General features: G+C 46.8%; 1 protein-coding gene across 3 annotated transcripts in view; it reads right to left on the reverse strand.

Annotated features, from left to right (window-relative positions):
• Positions 1 to 15105, reverse strand: part of GGTA1 (glycoprotein alpha-galactosyltransferase 1 (inactive)) — a 65745-nt gene that overhangs the window by 4723 nt on the left and 45917 nt on the right. Inside the window, exons 5-8 of one of the 3 annotated variants that reach the window (XM_007468352.1) lie at positions 9798 to 9833; positions 7997 to 8062; positions 7034 to 7123; positions 836 to 973 (exon numbers count right to left, since the gene is read on the reverse strand). In XM_007468352.1, the coding sequence (XP_007468414.1) occupies positions 836 to 973; positions 7034 to 7123; positions 7997 to 8062; positions 9798 to 9833 (330 nt within the window). Of the gene's footprint in view, positions 1 to 835; positions 974 to 7033; positions 7133 to 7996; positions 8063 to 9797; positions 9834 to 15105 lie in introns of all 3 variants that reach the window. The other 2 variants (XM_007468351.1, XM_007468353.1) reach the window with 2 other exon arrangements.

Raw genomic sequence — 15105 nt, forward strand, 5'->3', positions numbered from 1 at the left:
CAGCCGCTCCGCGGCTTGTGGGATCTTCCCGGACCAGGGCACAAACCCGTGTCCCCTGCATCTGCAAGCGGACTCTCAACCACTGCACCACCAGGGAAGCCCAGGAAAAGTGAACTTTTAATTTTGTTCTGGAAAAAAAAAAACCTTCAGTATAACCCAAAAGAACAAAATGGGTTATATTGCATTTTAAACTAAGATTACAGCTACTACTTTTAAGTAAGAATGATTGCAGTTTGGGGAGAAATGTTCTAAACAAGGAAATGGAAGCTGAAACAGGAACCTATCCAACCTCTGGAAGAGGAAGTTCTGACCAGCCAAATCTCCTGGGGCCAAAGCCTCCAGGATGAATGGGGCAGGAAGCAGCCCAGGAACCCATGGAGGAGTGGTCAGCCATGCTGATGTGGAAAACCGTCGCACTTAAGTCACTTCTCTCCCTGGTCCTTGGTCCGGGGTCTTGAGAGCGTAGGAGAAACAATGACGCCCATTCGGGCTGTCTAACAGCTGGCATTTTTGGAATTGCCAGAGAGCTGTGGAGGTCAGGGCAGAGGCGGCTGTGGGCGTGCTGTAGACTCCGGGCTCAGTGGGTGCAGCAGACATTCTTACCTGCAACCGAGGCCCTCAATGAGGTGGGAAGTTGTCGACTCCCTGATCACTGTCTTGTTCTCAGCCTTTTGGGTCTCAGCAGAAATGAGCCTGAAACGGTCCTATTACTCCATTCTCCTGTCTAACAATTCAGACACGTCACGAACAGCCTCCGTACGCCCAGGGGACCCCTCGCCAACCTTCTGACAGTGGAACAAGAAAAAGTAAAGTCAGTTTTATTGGCAACACCTACCTTCCGACAGCAAAAACCGTCAAGCCCACGGTAATTTTCTGTTTGGCATAATAATTTTCTAGGATAGCTCTGTTGTAGGTGCCTTCCCACACCACCGGCGCCTTCCATCCGGTCATGGTCACAACCTCTGGGCGTTTACTGGTGACAAAACAGAGTCCATGAATCAGGATGGCTTTTAAGGTAGGGCAGAGATGGTCTGAGGGAAAACGGGTCAGCCAAGGCTTATGGTGACTGTCCTTGAATCCCGACTGTAGTTTAACCTCAAACAGTCGGCTGGTGGTATGACATTTGCATCATTTTCTGGGTAAGGGACAAGAGACCCTGGCCCAGGTGTCTCTGAGGGCTGCGTTGGGGGACCCTGTGGGGACCTTACCTGTACAACTCAAACCCTCTGTCCCTCCGCCTTCCTGCTTTCCTTGTCCTCGTCTTCCTTCTAAATCTCTCCTGCGGTCTCCCCAGCCCCTTCCTAAGCTGCCAGTGGCATCTCTGGGTGTTCTTCATCCCTGTGGGTGCCATCTGACCCTGAGAAAGCCCTAGTGCTTGATGCAGGGGGACCAGAGAGTGCCACGAGAGCTGAAAGAGGAAGAAGCCGCTGTTTCAATTTGCCTTTTGCTAGAAGGGGATCCCTGGGTTGGAACCTGGTTATAGGGCAAAAAGGGCCCCAGACTAAGGGGGTTCTGGTGTTTATCGTTCATTTGACAAACAAGGAGACAGTCACCCAGGAAAGAAGGGACCCTGCAGGCTGGGGCTTTTGCTCCGACCTCTCTCAGACCACGTGGCCTCTTTACTAAAGGCACAAAGCTGGGGGAGGTGGGAGGGGAGGATGTTCTCTGCACTCAGAACACTTGAAAGGGACTTGGCAAAGCCAACTCAAACACAGGAAACAAACGTAAGAGCAACGACAAAACACCAAACTGTGAAGAGTAAATGCAGAAAGGCTGAGTAGCAGCTGGGGCCCAGCCCGAGGCGGGGTGGGGGGATGGGAGTGGGATGGCGGAGACTCAGCTCTGACCCCCATTTGCTCTGGAAGTGACTGCACTTGCCTGTTGGGAAGTAGACACTGAAAGACAGTCATTTAGACTCAACCCCCATGGACGAAGCTGAGTTTTTCCAGTGAGGCTGGGCAAGGCTGGGTCACGCCCTGCTAACCCCAACCCCCAGTAGAGTCTCACTCATGCCTCCTGTCCCTCTGTCCCCAAGCTCTGCACTCCTATTCTGGAGCTGACTCAGCCCTGCCACCCCTGCCCTGTGCCCTGCTTCAGGACTGCTTCCTTCTTCCCCACGCAGTGAATCTCCTCCAGAGATGGGGAGGGACACTGCCAGGCTGCTCTCGCGGCCCTCCCCATCTTGTCTGGGGTCTCAAACCCCACCCCAGCTCTGCCCTCCCACCCCGGGTAAGACAGCTGCATGGCTGCATGGCTGCACAGGGAGAGCTGCTCTTGGTTTCCTTCCATCATGAAAGAAGCTATTTTGGACTCTGCACCAACCTGTGAGATACTTTCACATACACTTTCTCATGTAGTCCCTGCAAAAGCCCTGCCATGTATTATGTTCATTGTACAAATAAGAAAACCAAGGCTCAGAAAGGCTTGTTAACATGTCCAAGGCCAAACAGCTAATGATGTAACTAACACACACTGGACACTTCCTATGGAACCAGGCACAGCACCAAGGGCTTCACCCTTCAGAGGTAGGTGCTATTTTGAGTCCCATTTTATCAATGAGGAAACTGCAGCACAGAGCAGTTAAATAACTTGTCTGAGGTCACACAGCTAGTAAGGAGCCAAGCTGGGATTTGAACCCAGATAACCTGACTCTGTAGTCTGTGCTCTGAACCACTATATCTATTGCTTCTTATATTGCATATTTATTTGCTAGGCTGATGAAATGGGCTTAAAACACAGGTTTGTCAGTCATTTCCACTCAACTTGCTGCTTCAGCATTTTTTATCAGTGCAGGATGAGAAACGATGAGGTTTTTTTGTTTTGTTTTTAGAAGCTTATGTGATGCTTTTAGTCACATAAAACTCCCAGCTTTGTTGAATGACTGGATTTCAAACCAACACACACACACACACACACACACACACGGCTTATCATTCTATAAACAATGTTTCTGAACATAAACCCTCCCATGCATTGTCACCTCATCCATTGCCTGTCAAGAATCTCTTAGCAGTTCTGTCCCAGCCCATCAGCTAAGCCATGCAGCCACGTGTGAGCTGAACATTTGGCAAGCTGGTAATATTATTTTTAAGAAAAGGAAGAGAAAGAGGAAAAGAAAAAGGAGGAAAGGACGGTATTCTTATTTAATACTTCTGGGTACAGGGCCTGTCCCTGACTTTCATTCTCTCATTGAATCCTCACAACTACCTTCTAGAGCCGGTGCTGTCCTCACCTGTTTCACAAATAAAGAAAGCAGGGGTAGGCGAGAAGGAGAAGGGAACTACAGCTTTCGCCATTTAATCAACAGGAGGGGCCAGACCAGGGCCCTCAGCCCCACCACGCACATCTGCTAAGTCTCTGCTCTGTGCCAGGCCCAGAGCTGAGCACGGAGATCAGAGGAATGAGACCTGTCCTACCCCTTGAGAGTCTCACAGTCCTGACAGGTGGTCTACCACATGCTCCTCCACTGCACGACCACTCAGTCTACACCTTCTAGAAAGACTGAGTCAGGACACCAGTGTCCAGTTTGTTTACTTGGCTGGGAAGAGTCCTTTGAGCAGGAAAAAAAAAAAAAAGCAGTAATATTAAAATAAACGTTTCATTAAAAATTAAAATGTTCTATTTCCCAGCTGTTAATTATTAAATTCCACTGGCAATTCCAACATGTCAGCGACCCTGACTAGGAAGCCAGATGACAGGCTGAAAACGCAGGCCGTGGGGAAGAAGATGGGGTGGGAAGATGACTGAGATCAGCTTCCTGGATGAACCTCTGCTCAGAGCCCACCCCACCCCACCCTGAAAAAAAAAAAGACAAGTGACAGCAAGCAAACCACACATGTGTAAGAGCAAAAGATGTCCAAGGTTACCAAGATGGGGCTCTAAAAGGAGCACAAAGTACCAGGAAAGATGGGAAACTGCCCAAATGCCTTCTTTCCAAGCAGGGCACCCACTGTGTTACTTCAGCTTGTGGGGTTCCACCAGTACAGGCTAAAGGTTTCCCACAAAATAAAAGGGCCTCCATAGCCCAAACACACACCTCACTAGGTTATTGGTAGCTTTTACATTCTGTGTACTTAGTTATGAGTACATTGTGGTCCCCAAGGATGGGGAAGAGGAAGTGTTAAAATTCTATGAATCCTGCAGCAGTTCAAAACAGGTGTGGAATGCATGCAACGTGTTATTTACTGGACTCCTTCCAGGCAGCAGCACGTAGACAAGGGCTGATGGTGACATGAACAAGGGTGGTTGGTGGCTGTGGGATGGTGAGAAGGAGATGATGTGGGAAGAATTTGGGGGGAAGGGTTAACAGAGCATGTAAATGAATTAGACTGTGGGCTGGATGAAGGAAAGGCTGAAGGAGGAATCACAGAGGTCTCCTGGACTCTGGCTTGAGATGGGGAATGAGAAGAATGAGGGTGGGGTAGAATCAAGAACTCCATCTGGGTCACGTGAGACACAGAGAGGTGTCAGGCAGGCAGTCAGACACAAGCAGGGGATCAGGGAAAACCTTTGGACTAAAGATATAAATGTGGGTGTCATTCTCCCATGGATGGTGTCTAATGCCATGGAAATGGGTGAGAGCACATTGGAAGATGGTATAAAGAAAAGAGATGAGGATACTGGACTCAACCTCCAGAAACTAATAATATTTGATGGCTGGGAAGAGGGAGAGGCCTCAATTAAGGAGACTGAGAAGGGAGATGGGAGAAGTAGGAGGAAAATTAAGAGGATGTGATGATACAGAGAGTAAGTGATATTGATGTAAAAATGTATACACAATATACTTAAGATGTTTCAGACAGTTTACAGAAAAGGATACATTTCTATAAATATATTTGTTTGTTAATTCAATTGTTCATCTTTCATTCAGTTATGCAAGAAATATACCTTAGTTCCTGAGAAGGCTTAGATTTGGTGTCACTACAAATCAATATTCTTTAAATATCTGCTCACCAGGTGTTTGGAGGAGAAACTGAGCCGTGCGTGGGGGAGAGTGGACAGAGTGACAGCTGGTGGCTGTGAGCTGTTCCTCTACTCTGACCCCAGTAATTCAGCCCCGGCCCCGCCTTCCAAGTCCCACTCCGCAAAGCACAAGTACCACAGTGAAAGTGTGCTGCCCTCCTTTGAAGGGAGCTTGGCGACCATCTCTAGCTCATCTAGCTGGCCCTTGGCGCGGGGCACGGGGGCGGGGGTGTCTCAACCCCCCCCCCACACACACACACATCTAAGGAGCTTGTCAAAGCTACAGTGCCTCCATATTCTTACATTTCCAGGAATGGTTTAGCATCTCATAGATGGCTACCCTATGTCATTGTCCAGCTCTTCAAATGACACGTGGGAGGCCAAAATTCCCCATCCTTTCACACTGACATGGATCCCTTATTCCAAAACAATAAGAGAACTTGCCAGAACATGTTCAGTGTTTCCAGAGCCCAAGCTCCCTCATGCTGGAATAGATACTACTCTCCCCTGATCCTCCTATCTCTACAGCCACTCCTGCTCCTTTTCAGACTTTCCTTCCTCCACTGGCCCTGTAAAGGCTGATGTCAGACATCCACCTGGTGGCCTCATCCAGGCCTGCAGATCCCATTGCCACCTGTACTCTGATGGCTCCTCTTCCTACATCTCTACTACGTATCTTCTGCCACACTTACGGGCACTGCTATAGACTGACTATTGTGTCCCCCCAAAATTCATGTGTTGAAACCTAATCCCATACATGATGGTATTAGTGGGTGGGGCCTTAGGGAGGTGATTAGGTCATGAGGGTGGAACCCTCATGAATGGAATTAGTGCCCTTAGAAAAGAGACCCCAGGGAGTTCCCGCTTCCTTTCTACCACGTGAGAAAACAGTGAGAAGATGACCGTGTATACATTAGGAGGTGGGCCCTCATCAGACACCACATCTTCTGGGGCCTTGATCTTGGACGTCCCAGCCTCCAGAACTGTACAAAATATATTTTTGTTGTTTATAAGCCATCCAGTCTATGGTATTTTGTTATAGCAGCCTGAATGACAAAGACAGGCACCCTGTGAATCTCTGTCCAGATGCCCCACAAGTACCTGAATCCACACACATGCCCAGTTGAACTCATCGCCCCTCACACCCCCACTACCACTAACAGACCCTTTCCTGGTCAATGGCACCACCACCCACCAGTCTCTCAGGCCTCAAGGTCATCCCGGACAGCTCTTACCTCCTTACCCCCAAACCGCATCCTTCTAAGTCAGGTTGATCACACCTCCTTACCAATCATGGCAAATACTAGTTGCACACCTAGTGCCCCTACAGGACTGTGAACTTCTTGAATATAACCATACTGATTGATTTCTACTGTCTCCTGTGCCTAACACAATGTCTAGTACAGGATTTTTGACCATGACTCATCGTGAGAAATACATCTTCTGTCACAAACACATATGCACATACACATATATACGGAAGCAAAAATTCCACTAAACGATACCTATCCTTACTTCACGTGATACCTTCTGACTTTCTACTTGATTTCAATTCTTTTAGAAGCTGTTTTGAACCCATTCAGCTAATTTCTGAACACATTAATGGGTAGTGACCGGTAGTTTGAAAAACACCAGCTAGCATATCATAGGTGTTTGATAAACATTTGTTGTATGTTAAAGAATGCGTGCATGGCCCTATGAGATTCTGGATCATCACTGCCATTTTACAGATGAGTTAACCGAATCATAGAATTTTCTTGCTCTGACTCTAGATTCTGTGGCTTTCCACAACACCCCATGGCCTATAAGAACACTTCCAGCCCTAGTATTTTGTGATTCATTTGCTGCCGCTGGCTAACTGCTGTCAGAATCACTGTAGTTGTTGCTCAAGCATTTAAGTCAAAATATCCAGCCTCTCAGTTTCTCATCTAATCTGTTTTCAAGGTCTAACAGATGCTAAGACTCTGTCTCCTCAGTCAGGAACGCTCTCCACGGCACTGTTGCCTATGCAGCCCCCCACCACTGCTGAGCTATGGATTTACTGAACTTGGGGTGATGCTTCTTTTCTTACTGTGGATTAAACCAGTCCGAGAGCTGAAGCTCTTCTTTGTCCTCCTTTCTTTGTTCCTTTGCTTTGTCTATGTCTTCTTCTTCGTGGTAACTGTGGGTCCTACATACAAAGGGAAAACAAGCTGAGGAAGGCAGGGAGGTGAGTAAGGATCCTGCAAAAACGGGTGCCAAGGGCTTCCCTGGTGGCGCAGTGGTTGAGAGTCCGCCTGCCAATGCAGGGGACACGGGTTCGTGCCCGGGAGGATCCCATGTGCCGCGGAGCGGCTGGGCCTGTGAGCCATGGCCGCTGAGCCTGCGTGTCCGGAGCCTGTGCTCCACAACGGGAGAGGCCGCAACAGTGAGAGGCCTGCGTACCGCCAAAAAAAAAAAAAAAAAAACAGGTGCCAAGGCAGAGAACATGTGCACCTAGTGAATGTCTGGAGAAAGGTTCATGATACTATACGTTTATTCATAAAGACGTACTTTTGATGCAAAGGTGCAGTACTCACCTTTCTTATTATCCTCCCAGGTCAGCACAGTTAGCAATTTAATGACCCAACAACCATCAGGTTATTTCAGGGGGAGGGAAACTTCATAAAACCGTCCTCATGAAAACGTTTTAGCGTATGACAGTCTTTCCTGCAATCCCAACTTTAGCCTGAATTTCACTCGTCCTCAAGTTAAATGGGAAAAAAACAAAAACATGAAAACCAAACTTAATGTCCCAGTCCCAACCATGAAATAGAGTCCTTGTGTACTTCCAATAGGCCAGAAAGACAAGTGACTGGGTTTATGGCTGTGAAACCACTTTTTTTTTTTTTTTTAACATCTTTATTGGAGTGTAACTGCTTTACAATGGTGTGTTAGTTTCTGCTGTATGACAAAGTGAATCAGCTCTACGTATACAAATATCCCCATATGAAGCCATTTTATTTGGACTCTATAGCGTCGGGTGGATAAACAGACCATCGTCTGACCGCCTTACCCATTGTTAAACCAGCTTGGAAACCACCAGCCCTTCTGAATGCTGCTGTCACCAACTTCTGGGTTTCTAAGAAATGAAAAAGATGACAAACGTTTTTAGAAAATGAGGCAGTCCCAAACTGGGGGGTGTCCAAACTCTTTTTATGGCAGGTCACTTAAAAAAATTTTTTTTTAAGTCACTAATTCATAAAATGAACTGAAGCGACGCTGCTCTAGCTGAATGAGAGATGGACCTGACACTCCCTGGATCTCTCCTCCCTTGGGCGTCCCCTGGCGCTCAGCTCATCCAGGGAGCCCTAGCAGGGAGAGAAGGAGAGAAGAATGACAAGATGTGGAGGTAACTAATACATAGCTCTGGGTCCTGGATCTGCCACTTACTAGTTGTGTGACTGTGATCGGACATTTTCCCTCTCTGAAGCTTGATTTTCTCCTGTGAAAAGTTAGATGCTAATAATAACAACAACAAGAATAAATCCACAATGCAGGTGGCTTTGAAGACTCAACAAAGTAGCATACGTAAAAGAGCTTTCTAAGTTGAAAATTACTGTAGCAAGTCGGCGTCTTTCAAGAAAACAGTGCACGTTTCCAAGAATGATCTCTTTTGCTAAACGAGGAGAATTTGAGTTGCTACAAAGGTCAGTAGTGACAGACTCAGGAAATCTGAGGGTCTCTAAACCAGAAAGAAGCTCAGCAATCTGTAATCAGAACCACTTTCACCACGCACATGCTAAAGTGTCCACATTCACTGTGAGAGTCTCTCCAAGGTGGGCACCTTCCAGAGGAGGGAAAAGAGGGGGAAGCCAGGGGATACAATGCCCTTCGGTTGGACAAATAAGGTGGTGAGGCATGAATGGGTATAAATAATAAGAAACCTATTTTAAAGCCCATCTACTTTCAAGAAGTGCTTGAGATGGTTTATGATTAAGAAGGTATGGTTACTTTTCTTTTTCCCACTTGCATAAAATGAATAAATTTTCCAAAATTAAAAAAAAAAGAAGGTATGGTTACAATAAATACGGAAACAATACAAGAATAAAGACAAAACTAAACAAACCAAACAAAAACAAAAGGAAACAGAGGAACATTTTAGTCACTCAGGTAGGTGTTTTCACATGACTTGGGTCATCTCAGCCACTCTGTGAGAATAAAATTTTACCTTTATTTTTATTTTATGGCTGAGATATTGGTTGAGTGGGTTTGAGCAAATTGCCAAGATCCCATGGCATGTAAGCACAAAAGCCAGGATTTAACACCAGGGGAGAAATTATGTCAGAAATAAAGGCTGAGAAAAGTACAAGTTAAGTTAAGCACAACACTTTGCTCTGAGCTTCGTGGCAACCAAGACAAAGACAGAAAAATGAAGGCTTACAGAGCCCTAACTGCCAATCATCATCATCATCATCCTCCTCCTCCTACACACACTAATTCATTGGGAAACCCAAACGTTTTTCCTGATCCTTTGTCTCAACAAAATTTCTTGCAGGGGTCTTTATACAACATGTAGTGGGCTGCATAATGGACAATATCTACCCTGATTATTTTTATGAGTAAGGCAGGAATGTCCTCCAGACAACACTACTTAAAGAGATAGATAGTTGATGAGAAGCAAGGACAAAACAAGAGTCACGGCTCTATAAAGGCAAGACTAGGAGGCTGGAGGAGTACAGGCCAGGCCCTGGGACCCCTCCCCTCCACCTGTGACCAGAGCTGCATCACCACCTGCCATGTTAAGAATGGACTGTAGGGGTGCCAGAGTGGACATGGGAGGCATCCCATAGATATCTAGAATTCAAAGCACTTACTTTGACTGGTTTATCCAGAACAAAGAGGCTTCTGGGCTAAAAGCAAATGAGAAATAAAAACATATCATGTTACTTTTAATTTGGAGAAAACCATTATCATTGAAGTCCTGGGCTGAGTTGAGAGCTTGGGTTTTGTCTACTCCCAGGTTTCCACCTTCCTTTGAGATAGAACCAATGATATCAAGGGACTTCAGTCACTTCTGGATTACTCAGAACAAGGGGTGGGAAAAAAGTCTCTGGAGAATCTCAAATCTCAGTTAAAAAAAAAAAAGACAGTAGCTCTCCATTGTCCAGGGTGGCCTTGCTGAGGGAGAGGCTCCACAGACAGGTCCCCTCCTGCCACCTGCTCAGGAATCACCCAGGATTATCTTAAAACCAATGACTGCAGAGCCAGCATACCACCAGCTCAGAGCCGTCTACAGAGCCGCCTCAAAGGGCATTTCTTTAGCTAACGAAGGCAGTGAGACCATCTGAAGGCACCTACAAGACTGGACCAGCGACTGTATGACTCCTCTAGGGGACCACCTCCCTTCATTCAACAAATACTTGCTGACAGTGTGTTACATGCCACGTGCTGGGGATATGGCATTGACTGAGACAGACACTGTCCCTAGGCGTCCTTGTGATACAGACAAGCTACTGGGGAGAGCAGAAAAAAAAAACAAGCATAAGTAACCAGGAGCACTTAACAGGAAGACCTGGAAGGCTTCCCAAAGGAGGGGATAATGTTTTAGCTGAGTTCTGAAGGATAAATAGGAGTCCAGGGGAAGAGGAACTGGGACGAATGTCCCTAACAGAGAAAAAAATATGCAAAGGCCCTGAGAAAGGAAGGAGGCACTTAAATGTGCAAGGAAATAAACAGAGAAGTAGCCAGAGGTCCCCTCGCTGGGGCCTGCTGGGGATTTTGCCCTTGAAGAGTTTTAGGCAGGAGACGAATAGGGTCCTATCTGTAGGCCTTGTGAGAGTAGATATGGGTGACTAGTCATGAAGTGCTGGCAGTGGTCCAGGTCCAGGCCCAGGTCAAGGCAGCCAGGGAGATGGAGGGAGAGGAGTGCACTGACTTGAGAGACATTTGGGGGGTAAAGGGACAGGGCTTGTAGTACTAGATTCCTCCACTGTTTTGTGCACGGAAGCTGTGCCCAAGGGCTAAACCTTACTTGCTCACTTCTCCTCCCTGTGAATAAAAAGGAGAGAGCTTGGTAGAAACAGTCCTGGACCTGGGCTCAGGTAGTGCCCTGGCTCAGCGCCTTTCTGGCCCCAGCTGCCCTCATCTCTGAAAAAAATAAACGACTAATATTTGTTTCAGACTCTGCCTTCTGCCCCTACTGGGAGTCCACATCTCCTGGTAGGAGTAAAATGCATGCCCTCTTTCCACCTATGGTTTCCCCTCTGAGCTCAATACTTGTGGACCAAGCTCTAACAATCCCTTGTTTCTAAATCTGTTTATTGATCTGACAATATTCGTAATAGCTAATACTTGTCCAGGGACTGTTGTAAGCGATTGACATGTATTAGCTCATTAAATCCTCACAACAATCAGTGAAGGAGGTTCTATTCTTCCTCAGAGGCACCCGACACATTAAGTGGTTTCGTTCAAGGTCGTACTGCTAGGAAAAGAAACAGTATCTGAACCTGGGGAATCTGACTCCACGCCCTACAAGAGGAGGAAGGGAGAGGGGAGAGGAGGGGGCGGGCCCGCTGCAACTCAGCACTCAGACCCCCACCTGGCACTCAGGGCGTCAATCTGCAGATTCAGATTCACGACGTTGTCCCAACTTTTTTTTTTTTGCGGTACGCGGGCCTCTCACTGTTGTGGCCTCTCCCGTCGCGGAGCACAGGCTCCGGATGCACAGGCTCAGCCGCCATGGCTCACAGGCCCAGCCGCTCCGTGGCATGTGGGATCTTCCCGGACCAGGGCACGAACCCGTGCCCCCTGCATCAGCAGGCGGACTCCCAGCCACTGCGCCACCAGGGAAGCCCTTGTCCCAACTTTTAAATTTGCCATCTTGCCCTTTGCACCCTCCTCTCCCAGAAGCCTTCGACATCTCAGGTCACAGGCAACACCCACACTGCAGTGTATGGCATTTGACACGTATTCATCCTTCAAGGCACAGCTCAAACGCCACCTCTTCTGTGCCTTCCTTGGTATGATCCTAGCACAGTGCCTGGCACACAGTAGGTGCTCAATAAATATTTGTAAATGAAGGCAAAAAAAATAGATCCCTCTCCAAGCCAAACATAAATCTTTGCCTTACTGAACGCTCACGGTCCCTTTTCTCTCCCTCTGATATCCTTCCTCCACTTCACATTGTTGGTTATTTTTTTTTTTAATTTAACTTTATCTAGGCTTTTGGTTTGATTTTCTAAATTTAACTGTAAAAAACATATTTATTTATTTATTTATCGTTGTGTTGGGTCTTTGTTGCTGCGCATGGGCTTTCTCTAGTTGCGTCGAGAAGGGGCTACTCTTCGTCGCATTGCATGGGCTTCTCATTGCGGTGGCTTCTCTTGCTGTGGAGCACGGGCTCTAGGCGCACGGGTTTCAGTAGTTGTTGCACGCGGGCTCAGTAGTTGTGGCTCACGGGTTCTGGAGCACAGGCTCAGTAGTTGTGGTGCACAGGCTTAGTTGCTCCGTGGCATGTGGGATCTTCCCAGACCAGGGATCAAACCCGTGTCCCCTGCGTTGGCAGGCGGATTCTTAACCACTGTACTACTAGGGAAGTCCTGCATTTTGGGTTTATTGGTGTGTACGTCTGCTTGCTCCATCCAAAGCATAACCCCTTGAGGGTAGGAATTCTCCTTGGCTCACACTGTATCCCTCACAGCACTCGGCATGAACAACCAGCTCAAGAAGGAGCCCCAGACGACAAATCAGATCTGAGTTCCAGTTAGAACTTGGACATAAATTCACTGTTAAGTCATTTCACCTATTTGGTCTCCATTTTGTCACTTGAAAAATGGGAACTCTCAACTAAAGGAACGGTTGTAATCGTGGGTCAAGAATGGGCTGCAATCAGACAGCCCCGGACCTAAATCTTCCTGAAAATGTGACTTTGAAAATTCACATTTAACATTGTGGAGACTCAGTGTTCCTCATCTGGAAATGCTGACTAATACTTACTTGCAGGCCTATTTTAAGAACTGGAGGGAATGCATAGTGAAGTTCCCGGCACCTGCAAATGCTCAATAACTAGTAGCTGCTATCATCAAAATCACCCTCACTATCATTACTTTATTATAAATTTTAAGATTTCTTCCATCTCGAAAATTCTAAGAATTTTTATTTTTATCCAGCCTCAAATCAAACATTCTTTCAGGATGCTCTACTGACAATAGTTCTCTTTCCTAATCAGTTGATGTGTTCGATTGAGTTATTTTACAACCCTTTTTAGCTACAGTGCTGCCCACCTGTCTAAGGTTAGTGCCCTCAGCTCACCTCAGATCATAACATGGGTCAATTCACAGGGTGGCAAAGAATCTGCTGCCTTTTAAACCTCTTGCAGACATTCAAATAGATTCCTCACATTGAAGAATTATGTGGCAGCAGTCTGGGTGCCAGACTATGGCCCTGAAGAGCAGCCAGAACCTGCTCCAGTTACTGTGCAGAGAAGAGTGTGCCCAGCACTGAAAAATAACCCTCTTCATGGGAGGCTAGTGCCAAGATGCACATTTGGGCCTTTGGCTCCCATAATTTAATTTTGTGAAGTACCCAAAATATGGAAGTATGACTCTGGCTGCAATTCAAAACACCAAGGTTATCCAACCAAGTGTTCAGAGCTTGAAGGTTACCTACACAAGCAACTCAATTCAGGGGAGGAACCCGAAGGGTGCTTGCTCTTCTGTTGGATTCTTCCAACTGCTAGAACTCTTCCTTCTATTATCTGCCAAAATCCCCTGTCCTATTCTGCCCTCTGAGCAGATGATGAGGATGGCGGTAATGATGATGATGATAATGGTGATAGCAGCTAGCATTTACTGAGTGTGTTGCCCTAAGTGCTTTATACACAATAACTTATTGAATCCACCAACCCTATGAAGCAGGTACTACTGTTATGCCCATTTAAAAAAAAAATAATCCAGGTTTACTAAAGCTTTTACAGGTATACAGACTGGTGTGCTCCACGAATACACTCACAAAGACAGGGAGAACAGCCTGTCTTCATCAGTCATTTCTTTTTTTTTTTTAACTTATTATTTTATATTGGAGTATAGTTGATTAACAATGTTGTGAAAGTTTCAGGTGTACAGGACAGTGATTCAGTTATACATATACGTGTATCTATTCTTTTACAAATTCTTTTTCCATTTAGGTTGTTACATAATATTGAGCAGAGTTCCCTGTGCTATACAGTAGGTCCTTGTTGGTTATCCTTTTTTTTTTTTTTTTTTTGCGGTACGCGGGCCTCTCACCGCTGTGGCCCCTCCCGCTGCGGAGCACAGGCTCCGGATGCACAGGCTCAGCGGCCATGGCTCATGGGCCCAGCCGCTCCGCGGCATGTGGGATCTTCCTGGACCAGGGCACAAACCCGTGTCCCCTGCATCGGCAGGCGGACTCTCAACCACCGCGCCACCAGGGAAGCCCTGGTTATCCATTTTAAATACAGCAGTGTGTACACGTCAATCCCAAACTCCCTAACTATCCCTCCCCCAACCCTTCCCCCCGGTAACCATAAGTTTGTTCTCCCATTTTTAAAGATAGGGAAACTGAGGAACAGTGTGGCTGAGTAACTTGCCCAAAGTCACAGAGGAGTTAAGTGGTGGCACAGGACCAGCCCCAGGCAGCCTAGCTCCAGACTCCAGCGAGGATATTTCCTCAGCCCTCAAGTATCTAAGGAAGCCCCAGGAACTCCCTGCATCCAACACTGAGTCATCTTTTCTTTGGACTAAGTACCCACAGTTTCAATTCAAAAGACCTGGTTTATAGACCACTTCAACAGGGTCACTCTCTAGCTTGTCTTGTTTTTCCTTAAAATGAGTTGTTCAGAATGAAACAGGATAACACTCCAGAAGAGGTGAGACCTATGCAGCACCCCAGGGAATAACAGCTCTGGAGTCTAGGGAATCCTCCTTCTACTGATGTACCTGAAGGTGCAGTTCCTTTATAAGTGGACAAGATTGTCCTGCTGGCTCATCAAATCTTAGAATTTAAGAATTGAAAGAGACATTCTAATGTTCATCCAGGCCATCATCTTGAACTTGGGAGGCTTCTAAGACACTTCACCATGAAAATATCAATGGTGGGCTTCCCTGGTGGTGCAGTGGTTGAAAGTCCGCCTGCCGATGCAGGGGACACGGGGTCGTGCCCCGG

The sequence above is a fragment of the Lipotes vexillifer genome, unplaced genomic scaffold (assembly GCF_000442215.2).
Source record: "Lipotes vexillifer unplaced genomic scaffold, Lipotes_vexillifer_v1.1 scaffold1285, whole genome shotgun sequence".
Classification (NCBI taxonomy): domain Eukaryota; kingdom Metazoa; phylum Chordata; class Mammalia; order Artiodactyla; family Lipotidae; genus Lipotes; species Lipotes vexillifer.